This window comes from Bufo bufo, chromosome 1, assembly GCF_905171765.1.
Source record: "Bufo bufo chromosome 1, aBufBuf1.1, whole genome shotgun sequence".
In the NCBI taxonomy this organism is placed as follows: Eukaryota; Metazoa; Chordata; class Amphibia; order Anura; family Bufonidae; genus Bufo; species Bufo bufo.
In genome coordinates this window covers 607,438,136-607,462,105 of record NC_053389.1, presented here as the reverse complement: position 1 = coordinate 607,462,105, position 23,970 = coordinate 607,438,136, and the positions used below count along the sequence as shown (strand labels likewise).

Below are 23,970 nucleotides of genomic sequence, written 5' to 3'. Positions count from 1 at the left end.
ATTTATTAGGTCAATCAATAGCCGTTTATGACAATATCCCTGCGATCTACTCATGTGTACATAATATCATTAGAAATATATATTGTCTGCCCTAGACCATCTGTCCCCGCTTTCATGGTGACATCTGCAACTTATATAAATGTACTACTTATTTCCACTCGGTTTTGTTTCAAATGGTTTTCTCTTTTCCTTTAGCTGTTAGTGTGGCATGCGGAATTAGTGTTAACTATACTGTCTAAGGCATGAATTCATGATCTAATTAATCGCTATATTATATTACACGTATTGTTTGGCTCGGGCAACTTCACACTTAGAAATGACTTGCATTTAGTTTATTGTGAAGGTAAGTAATTAAGCCATTACTAAATAAATGTCTAAAGCAACTTAGTACGGTAATTATAAGCAGAGTGGGAAACCTTTTCAATATTTTGTGATAATTACCATTTAAAAGCATACCAGTTCCTTTAAGTCAGCCAGTTGCTTGACATTGTCCTGTAAGTACATTCTCCCTCACATATAACCAGCCCTGCCATCAGAAACAATTCCTTGACACACATATAGACAGGTGCCGAGTGAATGCTAATCCAATAGTACATACTGTGCCAGACTGTGTTCAGTCCCTGTGATATATGCAATGGTAATGTCTGTAGACAACTGCTATTCTTCTTTAAAGGGGACCTCCCGGCTCTCCTGTCATGTCTGCTTTAGTACACACCTGTATTTCCCATGATATAACAATTCTGGGGCGTCTTTTCTCATAAATCTCGGTGCTACTCTTTTATTCCTCCTGAATATTTATGAATACATTGACCCCCTAGGTGTTACGATTGCCTGCAAACAAGAAATCACAACAAGGGGCGTTCCATGGTAAGTATCATAAGCATAAGGTGTGCAATCAGCATGGTAAGTAGCCACACTCACTGGATCAGGAAATCCACAGCACTGCCCACCGGTGATCCAGGAGGATCCTCAAAATATGCAAAAGGCAGAAAAAACGAAGAAGCGGGTACAAGAGGGGGCAGGATACCAACGGAGCAGTTTGTTAAAATAATAAAACGTATAAGGCTACTTTCGTTTTGTGCGGATCCGTCATGATAGTACAACCATCTGCATCCGTTCAGATAATACAACCATCTGCATCCGTTCAGATAATACAACCATCTGCATCCGTTCAGAACGGATCCGTTTGTATTATCTTTAACATAGCCAAGACAAATCCGTCTTGAACACCATTGAAAGTCAATGGAGGACGGATCCGTTTTCTATTGTGCCAGATTGTGTCATAGAAAACGGATTCGTCCCCATTGACTTACATTGTGTGTCAGAACGGATCCGTTTGGCTCAGTTTCATCAGACGGTGTCCGCCTCCAGAGCGGAATGGAGACTGAACTGATGCTTTTATTTGATCTTGCATTGGGGTAATGGTGTTTTATTAATATATTCAACATATTAATAAATCAGGGTCTTATTTTCCTTTATGTTTTTTTTTTTTTTTTGCAGGTCTCCTTATATGACCTCTTCTATTTGTAGGTTTAGAATTGTTGATTTCCTAATTTTCTAGGGACTTCCAGAAAAAACATTGTAATTTAAATTATATTCAGATTGGCCAGACATTTGAAATCGACACATCATCACCATGTTACATTTCAATAGCAACATGATACTAACTATACTTTATGGGTATAAACGGATTTATGGCGTAATACATAAAAAATATTTGTTCCTCATTTTAAGATTACTAACAAAATACTCAATGATGACACCGAAACATAAAATCAGAGACAACAGCTTTATTAAAGGGGTTGTCTCACTTCAGCAAGTGGCATTTATGATGTAGAGAAAGTTAATACAAGGCACTTACTAATGTATTGAGGATGCAGGGCGGTGCTGGGCTCCTTCACGCTGGACTCATCTCAGGGACAGGACTCCTCTCAGATTAATTTGCATATGTAACAAATCTTTTTTTTACACAATAAAAGCACACAGAGCTATGGGGACTGGGTATTGCGGATGTGCTAGCGGCCATCTAGCAACCCATGTCCTCAGCTCTATACCCAAAATCCCCGTGACAGGTTCCCTTTAAAGTAGTTATAACGAAATTTAATATTGATGACCTATACCCATTCAAATGAACTGGGCTGAGCTGCAAAATTCTGCTTTCCCTTTTAATTATGGCCATGTGCACCTGCGTACTTACCTTATATCGCAGGATGTGCTGATTAAGGCCTCTTTCACACTTGCGTTGTCCGGATCCGGCGTGTACTCCACTTGCCGGAATTACACTCTGGATCCGGAAAAACGCAAGTGTACTGAAAGCATTTGAAGACGGAACCGTCTTCCAAATGCTTTCAGTGTTACTATGGCACCCAGGACGCTATTAAAGTCCTGGTTGCCATAGTAGGAGCGGGGAGCGGTATACTTACAGTCCGTGCGGCTCCCGGGGCGCTCCAGAATGACGTCAGAGCGCCCCATGCGCATGGATGACGTGATCCATGTGATCACATGATCCATGCGCTTGGGGCGCCCTGACGTCACTCTGGAGCGCCCGGGGAGCCGCACGGACGGTAAGTATACTGCTCCCCCGCTCCCCGCTACACTTTACCATGGCTGCCAGGACTTTAGCGTCCCGGCAGCCATGGTAACCACTCTGAAAAAGCTAAATGTCGGCTCCGGCAATGCGCCGAAACGACGTTTAGCTTAAGGCCGGATCCGGATCAATGCCTTTCAATGGGCATTAATTCCGGATCCGGCCTTGCGGCAAGTGTTCCGGATTTTTGGCCGGAGCAAAAAGCGCAGCATGCTGCGGTATTTTCTCCGGCCAAAAAACGTTCCGTTACGGAACTGAAGACATCCTGATGCATCCTGAACGGATTTCTCTCCATTCAGAATGCATTAGGATAATCCTGATCAGGATTCTTCCGGCATAGAGCCCCGACGACGGAACTCTATGCCGGAAGACAATAACGCAGGTGTGAAAGAGCCCTAATTCTGTTTTTGTTTTTAGATATTGCATTATACATCTGGAAGTGTGGCTACCTCCATGTTAGTTGTAATATTGCTCACCCATCCTCCCACAGGTCGTATATAGCTGAATCTTCTCTCCCTGCTCATTGGAGGTCTTCTGCCATAGAGTGAGGTAACACGTTGTGGCCTGACGATCTAGAGAGGTAACAATTGTAGCAGACACAGTATATATGTACAGTAGGTTCTGCTCTCCTTGAATTTAGATGCCCATATGGCATAGTGATAGGTAATAAATAGAGTAGTTTCCCATCCAGACTGCGGACACCTTGCCATGGTGGATGGGCACAGATATTTTTGATCAAAATATATTTGCTAAGCACCTCATGAGTATTTGTATAGTAAATGTTTTATAAGGATCGATAGATATTCTTTACATTTATAGAGTACTGTTATATGATATATTCTGTTTTTCCTCTTAATTATGGCCATGTGCGCCTGGGTATTTTAACTTATCTTGCAGGATATGCTGATTAATTCTGTTTCTGAGCTGCACTACCAAGCACAGATGCTATACAATGTACGGCGCTGTACTTGGTGAGTTGTGAGGAGACTGCAGCGCTCACCAGAGCTCCAATGAGTGCAGTGGCTCTTCAAACAGTCATCAGCAGGGGTCCCGGGAGCCAGGCCCCCGACGATCTGATATGGATGACCAATCCTGAGGATTAGCTATTAATATCAAATTCCTGGATAATTCCCTTAAACCCCCTATACGTCATGAGTATGTCTATTTTCTAGGTACAACAAGGTGGACTACTAATGAAATAAATGATATGCCACCTTACAGCTATAATATATTAACCCCTTAGTGATCACCCATGGCAGTGACTAAAGGTCTCTCCTGCAACAGAGGGTGGGAGGTTACAGCTGTAACATGTGAGCCACGCTTCTTCTCCAACAGCCTGGATCGGCAGGAGCACTGATCTGACGCAGACTGCTGGTGAATGCCAGTATAGCGCTGACACTAAAATACATTGCACTACAGCAATAGTGCAATGTATTTTAGAAGCGATCAAAAGATATAGTCCCCTTGTGGCACTATTAAAAAAAAAAGTAAAAAAAAATGCATTAAATAAAAAAATTCCAAGTTAAAAATAAATCTTTTTTCCACTGAAAAAAACTCAATGGTTCAATGGAATAAATTGCAAAAATAAGATCTCCTCCACATATTTTGTATTGCCGCACCCATAATGATGCACACTACGAAATGATCATGTAATTTATCCTGTTCGATGAACGCCATTAAAAAAAGAAGTCAGAATTGCAGCTTTGCTTATTCGCCACCAAAAAATTGAATAAAAGCGATCAAAAAGTGTTATATACCCCAAATTGATACCAATGAAAACTACATCCCATAGACTTCTATTATGACGGAATGAATAACGGAATGCCTCTAAAGGCATTCCGTTATGCATTCCGTCATAGAATTGCGTTATGGTCCGTGGTAACGGAATCCATAACGCAATTCACCTTTCACCACCAAACGAAGTGTGAACGAATTTCATAAGTGGAAATTCGCTCATCTCTAATTAAAGCCTAAAACAAGCTGGTCACTAAGGAGTTAAATGGGTTTTCTGAGATTCTGATATTGATGACCTATCCTTAGGTCATCAATATCAGAATCTTGGACTACCCCTTGAAGGGTATATGTGTGTTTACTTGGGATATCTCTGGCTAATATTAAAAGTAGTTTGATGATCCTAAACATTCAAGTGTTAAAAATATGCAAAAATAGAACTTAAAAGGGGGCAAATACTTCTTCACTGTATTTTCTATGTATATAGCAACAGAGTCCAAGAAATAGTGACCTTTTAGTCTGGTATACAGTCAGTGGCATGTGGCAATAAAACATATATAACCAATCTCATTGTGCATAGTCCCTGATGCTTTTGACCCAGTGAAGCAAAGCCCTTTCTCATAGGCAAGGAGGTACAGGGTGAACACACTAAAATGTTATGTTTTTCATGTTCCCAATCAGTGTTGACATTACTAGTTTTACTAGCTGCTGGCCAGTAGAGGGCAGCATCACTCTCTTGCAAAGTGCAGGACAGTTCAGTCTGGGCAGGAAGGATGAGAAGTAAATGGTGTCTCCTGTTTGCTCCATGATGGAGGGATGTTGTGGGACTTTGGTCACTGAAGGCAGTAAATGTGCACTATGATACACTAGTTATCTATGTAAGCACCATGTGAGTAAAGTTTGGCACCCTTTGGCATATTAATGCACGTTATTTCAATCTACACTGGCACAGTATGTCACTGTGTGGGAATGATAAGGATTTGTATGTAAGCAAAGTATGACAATATGGGTATGGTTTGTGAAGACTATGACAACCTAGACAAGTAAGTGACAGTACACGTTTCTAAGCAATGAATCACACTAATTGGGCACCCAGTTTAATGTATACACTAAAATGGTGTAGTATCTCACTAAACTCTGTTTAAGTTATCCACTTATCTGTATAATACTATGGGAAGTAATAGATAGCAATGCATCTGGTGTCCATAGAGAAGTATAGGGCTCCACTTTGCCAAGAAAACTGTAATTTACATATCAATCTGTAACAATATCATTACACTGTGTTTTTCATCTTATGTAGTTCATCAGGACAATTTATCTAAAGGTTACAAATGTCACTTCCTCTGCATGTTTTACTCAATTTATAATATGAGGGATTTATAATAGGGATTTATTTTAACTTTCTTTCAATTTAGTAATTAATTTTTCCATAAAAATCAAATACCTATAATTTATTTTGCATTTTTATACACAGAACAAGGCAGATGAGGTTTAACACTGACAAATGTAAGGTTATGCACATGGGAAGGAATAATGCAAGTCATCCGTACATACTAAATGATAAAACACTCGGTAACACTGACATGGAAAAGGGTCTAGGAATTTTAGTGAACAGCAAACTAAGCTGCAAAAACCAGTGTCAGGCAGCTGCTGCCAAGGCCAACAAGATTATGGGTTGCATCAAAAGGGGCATAGATGCCCATGATGAGAACATAGTCCTACCACTTTACAAATCACTAGTCAGACCACACATGGAGTGCAGTGAGACTATGGAACTCTCTGCCTGAGGAGGTGGTGATGGTGAATTCACTAAAAGAGTTCAATAGGGTCCTGGATGTATTTCTGGAGTGTAATAATATTACAGGTTATAGCTACTAGAGAGGGGTCGTTGATCCAGGGAGTTATTCTGATTGCCTGATTGGAGTCGGGAAGTAATTGTTTTCACCTTAAGTGGGAAAAATTAGCTTCTAACTCACAGTTTCTTTTGTTGCCTTCCTCTGGATCAACTTGCAGGATAACAGGCCAAACTGGATGGACAGATGTCTTTTTTCGTCCTTAGAAACTATGTTACTTATAAACTATGTTACTATATGTGGTGGAAGAACATGATAGAAATCCATATATGATACAATGATTGATGCAAACAGAAAATATATTTGAATGTCTTGACTCAATCAAGGTTAAAAGCTATAGACACCTTTGGGGGAATTTATTATTGCATTTGACTCATTTTGGGCTAAAATAATTTTTTTAGTTGGTCTTTAAGTACAAATGTTCAGCTGTTTTTGAGATACATGGGTTAAAAAAATCTGTCATTATAGCTAAACCCTTATCACACCGATAAGAATATGGCTTAAATAAGTGTTTATGAGGTCAGGAGAGGGAACTAAGAAGTGATACTATGCAAACACACAGATTTTTTTAACCCTTGTTTCTAAAATTGGATGATTTTTAGCCCAAAATGAGTAAAATGCAATAAAAAAAAACTGCCTTGAAGGTGTCCATAGCCTTTAAAGATTTACAATAGGTCTGTCCATATAACAGTTTGAATAACTCATCCTAGAAGCCGATAACCAACAGTTAGTGCTTCAAATTACACTTAGTGACCTGTAACACACAAGCAAACGGCCACAGCTTCTACCAAAGCCCAATTTATTGTATTTATAAAATATTAGTTAAAAGCAAACACAGGACATCCAAAGTCAATGTACACCATAGCCCAACTCAAGTTTCACCTGGCGGCTTCTTCCAGGGCATAAACTCCCTAGCACCGTCTTTGCCATTTATACACGTCTTCCAATCACATTTAAGTGGGTATTCCAGTTTTATGAAGTTATCCCCATCCACAGATCATGACAAGGTCTGCTCTGTTCATTTTGGAGGGCTCCATAGGGTATGGGGTCCCTGTTCTCGTGATTAGTAGAGGTCCCAGTGGTAGGACCCCACCGATCTAATAGTTATCACCTATACAGTCTACATACTAAGGGAAATACATTAATACATTCACCACCAATCACCATTTATAATCAAATAATCCCAAATGCTTTTGTGTTACCAGTCACTAAATGCAGTTTGAAGCCGTCAACATTGGTAACCAGCTTCTTGGATGAGTTATACAACCTGCTACAGTTGCAAGAAAAAATATGTGAACCCTTTGGAATGATATGGATTTCTGAACAAATTGGTCATAAAATGTGATCTGATCTTCATCTAAGTCACAACAATAGACAATCACAGTCTGCCTAAACTAATAACACACAAAGAATTATATTTTACCATGTTTTTATTGAACACACCATGTAAACATTCACAGTTCAGGTGGAAAAAGTATGTGAACCCTTGGATTTAATAACTGGTTGAACCTCCTTTGGCAGCAATAACTTAAACCAAACATTTCCTGTAGTTGCAGATCAGACATGCGCAACGGTCAGGAGTAATTCTTGACCATTACTCTTTACAGAACTGTTTCAGTTCAGCAATATTCTTGGGATGTCTGGTGTGAATCGCTTTCTTGAGGTCATGCCACAGCATCTCAATCGGGTTTAGGTCAGGACTCTGACTGGGCCACTCCAGAAGGCGTATTTTCTTCTGTTTAAGCTATTCTGTTGTTGATTTACTTCTATGCTTTGGGTCGTTGTCCTGTTGCAACAACCATCTTCTGTTGAGCTTCAGCTGGTGGACAGCTGGCCTTAAGTTCTCCTGCAAAATGTCTTGATAAACATGGGAATTAATTTTTCCTTCGATGATAGCAATCTGTCCAGGCCTTGACGCAGCAAAGCAGCCCCAAACCATGATGCCCCCACCACCATACTTCACAGTTGGGATGAAGTTTTGATGTTGGTGTCCTGTGCCTCTTTTTTTCTCCACACATAGTGTTGTGTGTTTCTTCCAAAAAACTCAACTTTGGTTTCATCTGTCCACAGAATATTTTGTCAGTACTGCTGTGAAACATCGAGGTGCTCTTGTGCAAACTGTAAACGAGCAGGAATGTTTTTTTTGGACAGCAGTGGCTTCCTCTGTTGTATCCTCCCATGAAATCCATTCTTGTTTAGTGTTTTACGTGGGATGTTAGCATATGCCAGAGACTTTTGTAAGTCTTTAGCTGACACTCTAGGATTCTTCTTCACCTCATTGAGCAGTCTGTGCTGTGCTCTTGCAGTCATCTTTACAGGACAGCCACTCCTAGGGAGAGCAGCAGCAGTGCTGAACTTTCTCCATTTATAGACAATTTGTCTTACCGTGGACTGATGAACAGCAAGGCTTTTGGAGATACTTTTATAACCCTTTCCAGCTTTATGCAAGTTAACAATTCTTAATCGTAGGTCTTCTGAGAGCTCTTTTGTGCGAGGCATCATTCACATCAGGCAATGCTGCTTGTGAAAAGCAAACCCAGAACTGGTGTGTGTTTTTTATAGGGCAGGGCAGCTGTAACCAACACCTCCAATCTCATCTCATTGATTGGACTCCAGTTGGCTGACACCTCACTCCAATTAGCTCTTGGAGATGTCATTAGTCTAGGGCAGTGATGGCGAACCTATGGCACGGGTGCCAGAGGCGGCACTCAGAGCCCTCTCTGTGGGCACCCGCGCCTTGGAAAAAGTCTATGGCGTACCAATATGCTTTAGACTTTTCCTGCCATTCATCAGCACAGGACGCACTATGAACAGCACAGGCAGCGCACTGAATGTAAGCTATTATAGCTAAATGATAAAGTACATGAAAGATATACTATATTGGTATTCAGGGTAAATTGCCGTGTTGGCACTTTGCGATAAATATGTGGGTATTTGGTTGCAGTTTGGGCACTCGGTCTCTAAAAGGTTCACCATCACTGGTCTAGGGGTTCGCATACTTTTTCCACCTGCACTGTGAATGTTTACATGGTGTGTTCAATAAAAACATGGTAACATTTAATTCTTTGTGTGTTATTAGTTTAAGCAGACTGTGATTGTCTATTGTTGTGACTTAGATGAAGATCAGATCACATTTTATGACCAATTTGTGCAGAAATCCATATCATTCCAAAGGGTTCACATACTTTTTCTTGCAACTGTATATGGACAGATTCACTCACAGTATTTAACCTGGACTGAGTCAAGACACAAAGCTACGTTTTCTGTTTGTGTCAGTAATTGTATTATATATGCCTTTGTCTCTGAACCTGATCAGCTCATATTGATTGTGCTGCAACAAGAATGTGATTTGCAGCTACCAGAGGTAGACTAGTTATTGTTATGACAGAAATGGAAATAACAGCTTATAAAGATCAGCTTAGAACAGAAAAAGACGTGCTAAAAGAACCCCATCCTATATACAGTAAATGCCCATAAAAGTTAAGATTTAGGTGTAGATTACACAAAAAATTTTTTACTTAGTTTACGTGTCTGCAAAAATCAGTTTCATGCGTTACTTAGCTGTGAATTGTACACAGCAGTTTATTATCCCAATCTACCTGCTAATAAATAACGGTATACTCTTAGATTTCTCTAGAGATTAAATGAAGGTGCCAGTATTTTGTCTCCCGAATGAGATGATATTCTGCTGTCCCACATTTATTACTTGTGATTCTGAGGCACCAGGACGATAGTAGAATGACCAATCAACTCAATAAAAACTAAAATTGTTAATATATATGGTGGACTAAGGCAAAAAAGGGGTTAATGTAACATCCCTGGTGGTCTAGGGTGGGGAAGAGGTTAATATTTTGTAGCTGGTATACATTAGTTTACTCGCCTCTCCAGACTCCAGCATTTTACTGTAGCTGAATGTCAATGGCATTTAACGTCCTCATCATTCCCTGCACTCATTTCAGAGAAGACTACACAAAGGGACTACAGGGGGCAGTATAGTTGTGATTTAACAGCCCCATACAGTTGTCTCAATAACCTGGCAGATCTCCCATGAACCACACCGAGGATTAGCCAGGGAGTTTGCTTGGATACAGATTTTACCTTAGAAAGGAAAGTTTTGAAGCTGCAAATGAACGCTGTCACATACCTTATCAGAAACAATGCTGATGTTTTGTAAAGAACAATCTAAAAAAGAGATATATGAGTCCCTGGGGATAAATCTAAGAAGATTGTCTAAACTGGAAAAAGAGACTCCATGTGTGGGGTATTGACTATAACAATCTGAATCAAGTAGTAGACACACAGTATAAGTGATTGTAAGAGCTGTATTAGACCTCTTGCGTTCCTTCCAGGCACTCGCCTGCTCGTCAGTGGAGACCGCTGCTATTACATTCAGCATTTTTCTCCACGGTATGTGAAGGGGTGATCACTAGTGCCATCGCTCGCGACCCTCTGCCAGTGTAATACAGGCCTAAATCATACAGAATGCATAAATAAAATTTATGTTGTTAAAAAACAAGAAAATGTGCTCTATTATAAGGAGATGAAATGTAATTGTAACCCCTTCAAGACCCAGAGATTTTCTGTTTTTCATTTTTTACTCACTGTCTTCCTGGAGCTTTAACTTTTTAATTTCTTTGTTCAAATAAACATATGAGGCTTGTTTTTTGTGGGACAAGTTGTACTTTCAAATGGCAAGGGGTTGTTCGGACTTTTACTGTTGATGACATATCCTCAGGATAGGTCATCAATAGCAGATAGGCGAGGGTCCGACACCCACTACCCCCGACGATCAGCTGTATGAGGAGACGGCGAGCGCAGTGCACAGATGCCATCTCCCTTCTCTCTTCCTGTCTATGGTCTTTGCCATATATCTGATATTGATGACCTATCCTGAGGATAGGTCATCAATAGTAAAAGCCTAGACAACCCCTTCAATATTGCCTACGATGTAGTGGGAAGCTAGAAACAAATCCTGAAGAAAGGGATGGAATTTAGAAAAAAAAATTCTGCCACAGTTTTATGGGTTTCATTTTTATGGTGTTCCCTATGCAGTAAAACTGGTCTGCTACCTTCATTTTGCAGGTCAGTACGCTTACAGCAATATCAGCTATATGATACAGCGATTATATATAGTTTTTCTGGTGTTTTAATACTTAAAAAATAAATAAAAACTTTGGAAAAATGTTTTTCTTAGCATTGCTGTATTCTGACTCCCATATCTTTTTTATGGTTACATCTATGGAGTTGTGTGAGGGATTTTTTTGCTGAACAATCTGGAGTTTTTATTGATACTATCTTAGAGTATATATGACTTGTTAATAACTTTTAATAAAAAATTTTTGGGGAAGGTGAAACAACACAGAAAAACAGTGAATCGGCCGTTTTGATTTTTTTTTTCATTATGGAAAAAATGTATCCCACCATATGGGATAAATATATTTATATTTTATTAGTAGGGACATTTTGGGTTGCAGGAGTGCCAATGATGTTTATTTTTCTTATTGTTATTATTATTATTTTTAATATGGGGAAAGTGGGTAATATACATTTTTATATTTTTTTTATTTTTTTATATTTTTTAAAACATTTTTGAACTTTTTTCCCACTTTTTTTTTACTCCCCCTAGGAAACTTTAACATGGGATTGTCAAATCACTTGTCCCATAGACAGCAATAAATTACCATTGCAGCCTATGGGAGATTCGCTATGTTCATACGAATATTGCTGTGGCAGTCCACCCGATCTTAGCACGGGGAATCTGTTCAGGCCCCAGGAGTGCAGCGCTCCTGGGGAGAGACCTTTCAGACTGACCACAGCATCTGAGGGGTTAAATGTCCATGATCAGCATTATCAACAACCACAGGAATTGCCTCCAGGTCTCTGCTGTGTAAAACAGCAGGCACCTGACGGCTTTGGCATCCATTCAGCTTCTGACTGGGTGCCATATTTAAAGACCAGACTTCCACCAAACATATATGGCAGAGGTCAGAAAGGAGTTAAGTCAGCCAAAATTCTACAGTATATAAATTTTAGCTCACTTACTGTTACTAATGCATGCATTGTTTCTTTCTTGAATTTAAAATATGAAAAGCAGTCTTGGTTAAAACTATCCCACTTTTTGTGTACATTTACCCTATATAAACCTATGTTCAACTTTGTGGTTACAGACTACAAACTCTGAGTGTACATTGAGCCTGCAATAATGTGTTAAGACGCTCCTGAGAATTACCAGGGGTGGACTGGCCATAGACCCTACAAGGAAATCCTCAGGTGGGCCGATGCCCATGGGGCCGCCCAAGCCCCGCTCATGGCTGCTAGTCAGGTACGTAGCAATCTGATGCTCTCAGCATTAATTAATGCTAGGAGCATCTAGTACTTATGCACCTGGCTGGCGGAAGAAAGTGCCTTCCTGCCTTCAACTGTATTGCCGTCCTTAGGATGGTGATAGAGTTGAATGCTGTGGAGTGGGTGGCAGTATTTTGTGCTGCACTGTGTATTTGGTTCTGCTAGTGCAGTATTTTGTGCTGAACTAGAGTATTGCTGGCACCGTCTACTTATGTTTGCCCTACCTACTTATATTGGCCCTGCCTTCTGTCAATTTGGACCCGCTTACACCATTTTTTTTGCAGGTCTACTTTAAGTTCCCAGTCTGCCCCTGAGCATTGCAGAGATGTGTGGTCAGTGCATATCAATATTATTTACATACATCATGTGATATAGCCCCAAGAAGACTTCTGTTGAGTAGTTCACAGTGGGGGAGAGGGAGATGGTGGATTCACAGACACACATGTTATAGCATTCAGAAAAGGAAGGGGGAGAGAGAACATGCTTCACAGGGAAAGCCCACTGAGCTCTAAACTTGCAGCTCCACAAGCAGGCAGGTCTTGCAAATAAAAAACAATACAGAAATCAGCGAACAACATAGTGCAACTTATTCCTCTCAAAGTCTACAGGTACATATCTAAAAATAAATTCACTGAACCAAAAAAGAGACAAAGGTATGCTCAACAATGATTCTTTTACTGATATAATGATGAGCTTGATAATATATTTACCAAGCCTATCCATGTATCAAAGTTACATATGTAAAATATCTTTTACCATTACAAAGGTACATGTTCACCATTACATTTACTTTCTGAAGGAGGCACTTATACCTGGCCGTATGCTTGACAAAACTGTAAGTTAAATGAGATGAGATGAGATCTTTTAAGCAACAGCTACACTTTCCGACTTAGATCACCAAGTTTGGGTGATTATTTCACTACACGCAGGGCATAAGAAGCTATCAAATGTGATGCAGTTTATGTTCCAGAGAAACAAAGGGTCAGACAGATTAAAATCCAACCTTTTCAATCCATTCCTTCTGTGGCAAACATCTTATGGCTGAGGCCAGATTGAATGGATTGTCCAGGGCCTAAACACTGATGACCATGCCATGATATGACATGAATGTGTGACTAGTGGATTTTAAATGGAATTTAGCTTTGAAGCTTTTGCCCATTCAGTGGACAATAGAAAAGTGACTGTTGTCAGTTTGGTAAACTGGTAAACTAATTAAATATAGCAATTTCCAATGTAATCCTCTAATCATTAAAAGGACATATAAACCAGTGTTTCCAAACCAGGGTTCCCAGAAAGTCAGAGGTTACTTAAAGGGCATCTGTCAGCAGATTTATGCCTATGACACTGGCTGACCTGCTACATGGGCACTTGGCAGCTGAAGTAATCTGTGTTGGTCCCATGTTCATATGTGCCCGGATTGCTGAGAAAAAAGATGTTTTAATATATGCAAATGAGCCTCCAGGAGCAACGATGTTACTCCTAGAGGCTCTGCTCTCTCTGCAACTGCTGCACCCTCTACACTGACAGGGCCAGGTAGTGAAAACATCATCACACCTGGCCCTGTCAATCAAAGTGTAGCGCCAAATAAAAATTCTGGCAGTAACTAATTGCTTTAAAAAAGAAGGAGGAAGGCTTAAAGGTGCATTTACACGTACCGAGCTAAAGCCGATTGTCAGGAAGGAAATGTTCCTTCCTGACAGTCGGCTGCTCATTAAGTGGAGGTGAAGCGCTATATTTACATGCAGTAATCACCTCCACAGTATGAGAACGAAGGAGAACTATTGTGATCGCTCCTCCTCACACAGCTGCATTGTTTCTGGGCAGAAGATCTGCTGTCCAAAAACGGTAATTTATTTGCCTGCACTAATGATCATTTCACCCGATGAACGAGCATTTCACTGTCACGGCCACGGTTATGGTCGTGACTCCTTGGGAGTCGCATACAGTTGCCCGCGGTTTTGGTTGTTGTGTCAACCGCAGCTGAGGCATTATGTAGTTGGCCTCGGTGCGGTTGCCGCGGACAACAGCCTTGTGTGCGGTTCCCGGGGAGTTGTTTTGGATGCACGTTTGTATGTCTGGTGTGCACTGTGTTTTATGTTTGTGTGCGCACGGGCATCATTCCCCGCACTGTGGTTACCCGTGGCAACCTTAGGTGGTATTATGTACATGTGGTGGCAGTGTCCCGGCCTTCGGGCTGACTCCCTGGACACGTGTGCCACCCATGTCGTTGCTTGCGGCAACGGCCACAGTGTGATCTGTTGGACACTTTTCCTTTTTGTGAGTTTCCCTTCTGTGGTGTGTGTAGGGTTAACTCCCTTCCCAGTGTGTGTGTGATGTCACTGGGTGTGTCCTTCCTTTGGGTGTGGCCACTTTGGGCCTATATAACCTCTCTCTGTGGCAGGGCTCAGGAGGTTGCTTCAGCATGCTTGCTGATAGCAGCCTCCTGTGTTTTTCCATCTGCCTGTGAGAGCCACCACTGTGGTCATAGATTTAAGTTTAGGTTTTATGTATGCCTATCTGTTTATGTGTGTGTTGTAGCAAGTTTGTCTGTTGGGATTTTCATATGTCTTTGTGCAGCATAACGGTTCTGGATCCCTGCCTGTTTAGGGATCCAGTCAGCAGGGCTGTGGCAGGTTGCTGAATGTCTGTTCACCTGCCATTTCCGTATTGCTGTTTCTGTTCCCCTTTTCCCAACAGCTTAGCCATTGAGGCTCCTGCTCCTCCGTGTCAAGGAGGAGTAGGTTGCCTTACCCAGCTCCTAGCTCAGGGATCTGCGGAGGGTAAGATAGGGCTCCGAGGTTCCGGCGCATGGGCCCTCCTACCTTAAAGGTCGGCCCATGCAGGTTAGGAGTTAGGGTCAGGGTAGGGACGCTGTAGGAGGTGACCTGCTCCCTGTCCTGTGGCTTCATGGCCGAGTAGCTACTTCAACACCTGGCACCTCACGGCTGAGGGTTTCCCCCATCCTCAGCCGTGACATTCACTTCTTCATTGGTGATGAGCTGCACAAGCAGATTGTCGGGAACAAGCGATCGCAGGAATGTTCATTTCCGATAATCTGCCCGATTATCCGGACATGTAAATCCACCTCATTTAGATGAGTAGATAATAGTAGTGATTCATGGTGGACGATAATTGCGCAATGTGAATTTATGTAGCGACTGAATGATTTTACTAAAAACACTTGTAAAATCATTGATGCAAACAAATAAATTATCATTTACACAAGTAAATATATAAATGTAATTGTGGAGTGGAGAGCATGAGTGTGTTTTATTATTATTGTTTATTTTAATGCATCGTTAATTTCAAGGGGATGTACATCTAAAAGGGGGTACACATACATAATATATTGTAAAACAGAACAAGTTAAAAAACAATTACAATAAGCATGAACTTATTAATAAAGTGGTACAAAGGAGTTGAGGACCCTGCCCGCTTACAATCTTCCAAGAACGGGCAAGAGGAGAGCAAGAGAGGAAGTCTTGTGAGGATCGGAGATTAGGCATGGGGATGTATCAAGAAAGTAGATCAGAAATGTAAGGAGGTGATAGATTTGCAGACTGCCTTATATATAGTTTTTAGTATTTTGAACTGAATTCACTGGGAAAAGGGAAGCCAGTGAAGAGATTGGCAAAGGTGAGGGATAGAGGAGAAATGAGGGGAGAGGTGGATTAACTGGGCAGCAGAATTGCGGCTTATTTACTGGCTGAATTAATATTTCTATCACATTATACACTGCTCGTTTCCAGGCTGGTCGTAACCATGGAAACGAGCAGTATAATATGATGGAAAAGTTAACCCAGCCAGCAAAGGAAGCAATATGGATAATAACAATACATTAGTAAGTACATTAGATTGTGTTAACGCTGCATAAAAAATTTCACTTGCTGAAGTGAGACAACCCATTTAACTAATGCTATGTGCATCAGGTACATATGCACCTGGCCAGCGGACGCCTTCAGAATTCAACTGTATTGCCATCCTCAGTATTGTTATACAGTGGAATACTGAATCAGGGTCAGCAGTATTTTGTGCTGCATTTGGTTCTGCTGGAGCGGTATTTTGTGGTGCACTACGGCATTGCTGGCCCTGCCTACTATGTTTTGCCCCTATCTACTTGTGTTGCCCCATTTTCTTTCAATTTGGACCTACCTAAAACACGGGGCCACTTTTAGGTTTTTACATGGGCCACTTTAAGCTCCCAGTTTCGCCCTGCTTGAAGGACAGGGCAGAATCAAATGTTATCCCAAGTTAGTAGACTCGTGAGACAAGAGAAAGCATGGTGCCATAAACTGTAATGCATAGGTCTGGTAGGGGGCTGATTGACATGGGGAAAATATACATTCTGCTTTTCTCCATGTTGAGGTTTAAAAAGTGGGGTGAGAAAAATGAAGAAATAGATGATAGATACACTGGGATTCTGGATAGAAGTGAAGTGACAGCATGACAGAGCTTTAAGGGACACCAACAGCGAGAGGGCATCATGAGGAAATGTGTGAATGGGAGACACTGAATGTTCGGTTGATGATGTACAAGGTCCAGGAAAGAGTCACATCTTTGATTCCAAGGGAGAGTTTGCAGCAGAAAAGAGTGGTCAACTGTGTCAAAGGCAGAGAACAGGTCAAGAAGGAGAAGTACAGAGTAATGATGTTTAGCTTTGGCAGCTAGTAAATCATTGGTGACTTTGGTTAGGGCAGTTTCAGTGGAGTGATTGGGTCCGAAGCTAGATTGTAGCTGAACAAAAAGTGAGTGGGATGAGAATTGAGAGAATCGTTTGAGGTGGACATGTTGTTCTAGGAGTTTTGATGCAAATGGTAGTAGAGATGGGGCTATAGCTGGATAAAACGGATTGTCCAGGGAAGGATTATTGAGTATGAGTGTGATGGTGGCATCTTTAAAAGAAGAAGGAAAGATACCAGTGGTTAGTGATAGGTTGAAGAGATGGGTTAGGGTAGCGATAAGCATAGTAATAAGGTTAAGGTTAAGGGGGAATGGGATTTATCACAGATGTATAGATAGCAGGGAATTATTCAATTAATCAATGTGCCAAGATATACATAACTATTCCCCCTGTTTAGGCTTAATAAGGCTGAGATATTATTTTATTAATTGCACTTAAAACTACCGTATTTTTCGCCCTATAAGACGCACCGGCCCATAAGACGAACCTACATTTTAGAGGAGGATAATAAGAAAAAAATATTTTTCATTACACCTCAGGTCAGACCACCAATCAGACCCCCAATGTTAATCAGACCTCAGCTGACAGCCCCAATCAGACCACCAATGTTAATAAGACCCCAATAAGACCTCAGATCTGACCCCCAATCAGACCTCAGCTCACACCCAAAAGTGAATGACCCCCAGTCAGACCTCAGATATGAGCTCCAATATAAATAAGACCCCATTTCCCATTCAGACCTCAGATCAGACCCTAGTCTCAAATCAGCCCCCATGCCTCATTTGATCAGTTACCAGCATCATATCATCCCCCATGCCTCTTTTGATCAGTCCCCAGTCTCATACTAGCCCCCAATCTCATAATAGCTCCAAAGCCTCTTTTTATCAGCCCCTTGCGTCTTTTCATCAGCCCCTTGCGTCTTTTCATCAGCCCCTTGCGTCTTTTCATCAGCCCCTTGCGTCTTTTCATCAGCCCCCATTGCCTCATATGTGCCCCATGCCTTAGATGACATAAAATAAAAAAAATCAATTAGCTCCCCTGCTCCGGGCGCCGATCCAAACCACCAGCGCTCTTCTTCCTTCTCCTCGGTCGGCTGTGCTGTGAACTGGCGCGCACAGCATGAGGTCACAGTGTGCCCTCACGCTGTGTGCAGCCTTCACAGTCGACAGCCGAGGACCAGGAAGCGGTGAGTACAGAAGCGCTTTATTAGTATTTTTCCACCACTTTGGGGGGGGGGGGGGTGCGTCTTATGGGGCGAAAAATACAGTATATATTTCTTACTTTTACTTACCTTTTTTGCAGGTTCCTTGATATGCACTTATTGATAAAAAAAAACTCATACAGTTATGTCTCAGGTTGATATGTAAATGATTAGACATTGGGTCTTGCCACAAGACGGCGTAAAAGTGCCTCTCCCACTGCCATATAAAAAGGATCTCAGAGGATACTTGGGTAGTGTACCTCTTGGTGAGAGATTGTTAACTGCTAGATATGCCTCTACAATGCACTCATTTCACACATTTTGCCCAGTTGACAGACTTTGAGAGGCGACACATAATTGGACTGAGAGAAGTAGGTTGGTCATTTCGATGAAAAACTAGCTGTTAGGAAGTGTTGGAAGCAGTGGTTACATGAGAGCATGCACAAACAGTGAATACGCTCCCAACAGCCCAGACAGACGACCAGTAGAGGGGATCATTTGAACCTCCGACAATCACAAGCAGTTCTGACAGTTTTGTTGTCCACCATCCAGACACAGACGGCACCTTCTTTACATACCAGTGTCTCTGCCCAGACCATTTCCAGGTGCTTAGCAGAAAGAAATTTGATGTTGCGGTGCCAGGTAAGTGTCCTGCCACTGACAGCCAGCCACTGTTACCTTCGTTGTCATGAATAAGAAACCTGGATTGCTACATACTGGAACCATGTCGTCTTAAGTAATAAATTCAGGTTCTGTTTGGAATCCTATGGCGGTCGGGTTCAATTATGGAGGCCTTGTGGTGAACTCTTCATTCCTGCCTTTTCTGTGGAGCAACACAATACCCCAATGATGGTATGATGATCTGAGAAGTCTTTGCATATGACAGTAAGTCAACCCTAGTAGTGATACGAGGGACACTAACAAAGCTATATGTTCAGGACATCCTGCGGCCACATGTGTTGTGTCTCATAGCAGGGCTTCCAACTGGCATTTTTCCCCAGGGTAATGCTCACCCACACACAGTAAGTGTTTCCCAGGAATGCCTCTGCCAGAATGCAACACCTACTTGGCCTGATGGATACTATATAGAACCTGTATGCTTCCATGCCCAACCATATATCATCTTGTATCCAGGCTAGAGGTGGCACAACAGAGTACTAGAGCCTTCCTTCATTTGTACAGTTTTCCCTGATAAACTTATCCTTTCACTCTAATATTGTAATCACTTATATATATCATTACATTCACACAAAGTTTTATTTGATTCCAAGAACTCCTTCTAGGTGCATTATTTTTTGTCAGTGAGTAATTTGTATTTTTTCCCATGTTCATCTTTGATTTCACAATTTATATAGCTTTTCCTACATCACACATAGGTTTTTGTGTGGCATTTTCTGCATTTTTGTAGCAGTTTTTTGTATTTTTTTGAGGAAAACTGCCAATTCGAGATGTTACCCGAAAGTCTATTGAAATATGAAATGCAAGACAAACATTTTCTGGTTACTGGCATTGTTTGCAATTTGGTTGGTGTTTGTGTCTCTGGTGTTTTTTTTTTTTTTATAACATGTTTTTAAGGTGATTTTCCATTTCCTTATCTATAGGGAAAAATTAGCTCAAAAACCACTATTTACACATTTGTTTTTATTAAAATGGCACTCAAAACGAGCAAATAAAATGCATTCAGTATGGAAACATTTTCTATGGAGTTTTTTTAGTGGTAAAAAAAAATGCTAGTGCATTTGCTGTGTAGTATAAAGGGACCTTGAGGATCCTGCCACATGGTCAGGTTTTTTTATTGCAGATTTTAAAGCCAAAACCCAGAGTGGAGTTAAAAAAGAGGAGAAGTAGTATTTGTCCATAATACTTGTTCTTTCAGATTTTTTATGATCTACATCTGATTTACACTTCAAAAACTGCATAAAAAACCTGAATGTATGGCAGCACCCAAACAAGGCTCTGGAGTTTTAATGACCCAGAATCATCACAGTATCCCCGAAAGTAGAAGATTTGCAATTCATTAATCATAAGAATGCAATGTTGTACATGATTCCACAATAAAAGTGATAGTTGATAGGAAATAATCCAAGCTGAAACTACAGCTGAATGTTTCCCAAGTCATTTTTGATCTTTGCTATGAACAATAACTGTGGCTGAATGAAAGCAGTTTTATGAAGAAAATCCATCCAGCTACTATTGCTGAAGAATGAGCCAGATATGAGAATGATATTAAATCTTAGGAGGCATTGATTGTAATTATTTCTGCTAAAACTGGTGTAACCGGTTGGATTTTACACGGATGATATGGATGTTGGTTGGATAATTGTGCTCCTTAGGTAAAATGTGAAACTGTCATCACTAAAGTTCCCTTTTTTTTAACATTACACTCAGTAGAACAAATTGTAGGTGATATGTTTCCTATTCAGTGTATAGATTTCTAACAATAATGATGTATCCCTCCTAGGCTTCTAAAGGTACATTGTTTTACAGCTCAGTTTACAGCTCTATCTTTAGATGCATCCTCTGGAGTTCACCAGCTGTACCTGTAGTATGATATCCTGGTTCTTTCATGCATATTAGGCATTCACATAGACCTGCGCACTATAAAAAAAAAAAAAGTGCCACCTTGGGGACTGGAGGGTTAAGCCCTGCACACAGTGCAAACACGTGTGTTCTTCATCACCAGCCTGCTGCCCCCCTCCCACAGCACCTACTATATAAAGTGACTGAGGGCAGAGAAGAGAGATCAGTAGGACAGCCCTTCAGAATCACATCCCCACACAACGCAAAGCACAGACATGTCTGCAGTTCCTCTCACTAGAATCCTGCCCATCGGGTTCCTTGCTCACCTGCTTCTTTTCTCTTTCGTCTCTCTCACAATCTGCGTGGAGTTCACTGAAGAAACTGGCAAACTAGGAAAAATCAATGTACTTCAGAGAGGAGGCAACCAGTGGGCAATTGGTAAGTAGAACTTCTCCAATTTCTCCACACAAAGCTGGCAACACTAAATGTTGATTAGGGTATCGGCTCAGTACCAGTAGGATTGCCAACCGTTCAGAAATGTCAATTTTTTTTCCCTATGTCCGTGAAAAAAATAGATGTGTCCGTGATTTTTTTGAGGTTTGTGATACTTGAACTGATAATTTTTTTATCATTTTACAGCTGACAGTAAATGCTGGTAATAAGGTGTTATCAGTATTTTGAGCTATAGACATGGATTACTTATAATCTTTTTCATTCATTATGGTTTTCCAATTTGTCCATAAAAAATGTTGGCTGTCCCCGATTCTGGGATAAGTTGTTGAGAAGAAAAAAAATCTGGTTGGCAACGCTGAGTACCAGCTAGGAGAAAAGTGCATTGCCAACAAGATTGTGTTATTTTTATTAATTTTTTGTATAAAGAGCTAATATCACACAGAATAAGGGTCCATTCACACGTCCGCAAAACATGAACACCGGCAATGTGCGTTCCGCATTCTCATAGAAAATGCCTTTTCTTGTCCGCAATTGCGGACAAGAATAGGACATGTTCTATTTTTTTGTGAAACGGAAGTGCGGATCTGCAAATGCGGAAGTGGACATCAATGGGTCCGTACCTGTTCCGCAAAATTGCGGAACGGAGCCGGACCCGTTTTGCGGACGTGTGAATGTACCCTTAGAGTAAAATGAGCGTCATCTTAGCAAGGAACCTGAAGACCAGACCTAAAGACATGTAAATTAACCTGATGACAATGCCCTTTTCAGTGGGCTTTTAAGAATATGGGGTCAGGCTAAACATGTTATCCAGACAGTGACATATAACATGCATAATCACTCTTGTGCATACAAAGGGATGGAGTGCCACTTCAGAGGGGGAGTATTCTGTAGCATTAAAGGGTCCAGATAACAGACTAATTGTTAGAATAAAAGGTCATTGTCTTCCAAAAGTGTCAGTGGAAGGTTTCAGAGAGTCATAATGCAACATTGACACATCTGGCATAATATGGAGTAAAAGTATTAGGAAAATGATGAGTAATTTCAGGGAAACTGAAAATCATGATTTAAATTCAGGATTAAACATAGGCTAGATTTAGTACTCGGTGTACTCTCCCTCTGTAGCAATCTGTCACTCATCTAGATCATGTTCATTGCGCCTGCCTTTGTCGTTTTTCATAGTCTTATGTTCTGCAATTAATGTCACTTTAAAAATAGGAATATACTGTATGTATAAAACATATATTACATGATGCATGAAAGTAGGGAATTGGTGCTCTGAAATGTTTATGCACACATGTCCAGAAAAAATTGAGACTTGCATAGTATAATCTTTAAGAAGATGTTAAAGCGCAGTAAGAAAGGAAAGGCTTTATTTGGTAGCACTGATGCTATGGTACCTTGAACTAATGTTCTAAAAACTTATGGTGTCCATTGTCTAATGATGGTCATTAATAATCTGACCATAAAGAACCATCGTTAAATATAATCATTATGTCTATGGTTATAGGAGCCCTTCCACAGGTTGGTATTGATTATGTCCATGGTTAGTCATTACATCCATGGTAATGGGGCTGTTGTCCTTTTTGTCTAGGACAAGGATAAACCTTGTTGAAAATTATTCTTGCTAGTTCCGGAGAATTGTATTGTATGTGAATAATATGGCTAAGAGTAAAAATTATTTTCCATGCGCAAAGGATCCTCCTTTAATGACCGGCATCCCAGTACTGAAAAATATTAGACTGATGTTCACATCAGCAGCAATTATTTCTCTCTAAGGCTACTTTCACACTAACGTTTCTATTTTCCGGTATCAGGATCCGTCATAGGGTCTCAATACCGGAAAAAAAACGCTTCCGTTTTGTCCCCATTCATTGTCAATGAGGACAAAACTTAACTGAACTGAACAGAATGCTCCAAAATTCATTTCGTTCCGTTCTCATACTGGACAGCAAACCGCAGCATGCTGCGGTTTGCTTTCCGTCCTGGGATGCGTAGAAAAACGGATCCGTCATGACCCACAATGCAAGTCTCAGTATCTGAGGAAAGGGATTTAGGGGTCATTATTTCAGAAGACTTAAAGGTAGGCAGACAATGTCATAGAGCAGCAGGAAATGCTAGCAGAATGCTTGAGTGTATAGGGAGAGGCATTACCAGTAGAAAGAGGGAGGTGCTCATGCCGCTCTACAGAGCACTAGTGAGACCTCATTTGGAGTATTGTGCTCAGTACTGGAGACCATATCTCCAGAAGGATATTGATACTTTGGAGAGAGTTCAGAGAAGAGCTACTAAACTGGTACATGGATTGCAGGATAAAACTTACCAGGAAAGATTAAAGGACCTTAACATGTATAGCTTGGAAGAAAGACGAGACAGAGGGGATATGATAGAAACTTTTAAATACATAAAGGGAATCAACAAGGTAAAAGAGGAGAGAATATTCAAAAGAAGAAAAACTGCTACAAGAGGACATAGTTTTAAATTAGAGGGGCAAAGGTTTAAAAGTAATATCAGGAAGTATTAGTTTACTGAGAGAGTAGTGGATGCATGGAATAGCCTTCCTGCAGAAGTGGTAGCTGCAAATACAGTGAAGGAGTTTAAG

The 23,970-nt window shown here is 40.9% G+C and overlaps 1 protein-coding gene and 1 long non-coding RNA gene across 2 annotated transcripts in view; one reads left to right on the top strand and one right to left on the bottom strand.

Annotated features, from left to right (window-relative positions):
• The window catches only part of LOC120985598, a 241,685-nt gene that overhangs the window by 48,220 nt on the left and 169,495 nt on the right, over positions 1-23,970 (bottom strand). The window lies entirely within an intron of this gene.
• The window catches only part of LOC120985597 (bombesin-like), a 35,520-nt gene continuing 32,711 nt past the window's right edge, over positions 21,162-23,970 (top strand). Inside the window, exon 1 of the mRNA XM_040413622.1 lies at positions 21,162-21,356. Coding sequence (XP_040269556.1) covers positions 21,194-21,356 — 163 coding nt within the window. The 5' untranslated portion in view covers positions 21,162-21,193. The remainder of the gene's footprint in view (positions 21,357-23,970) is intronic.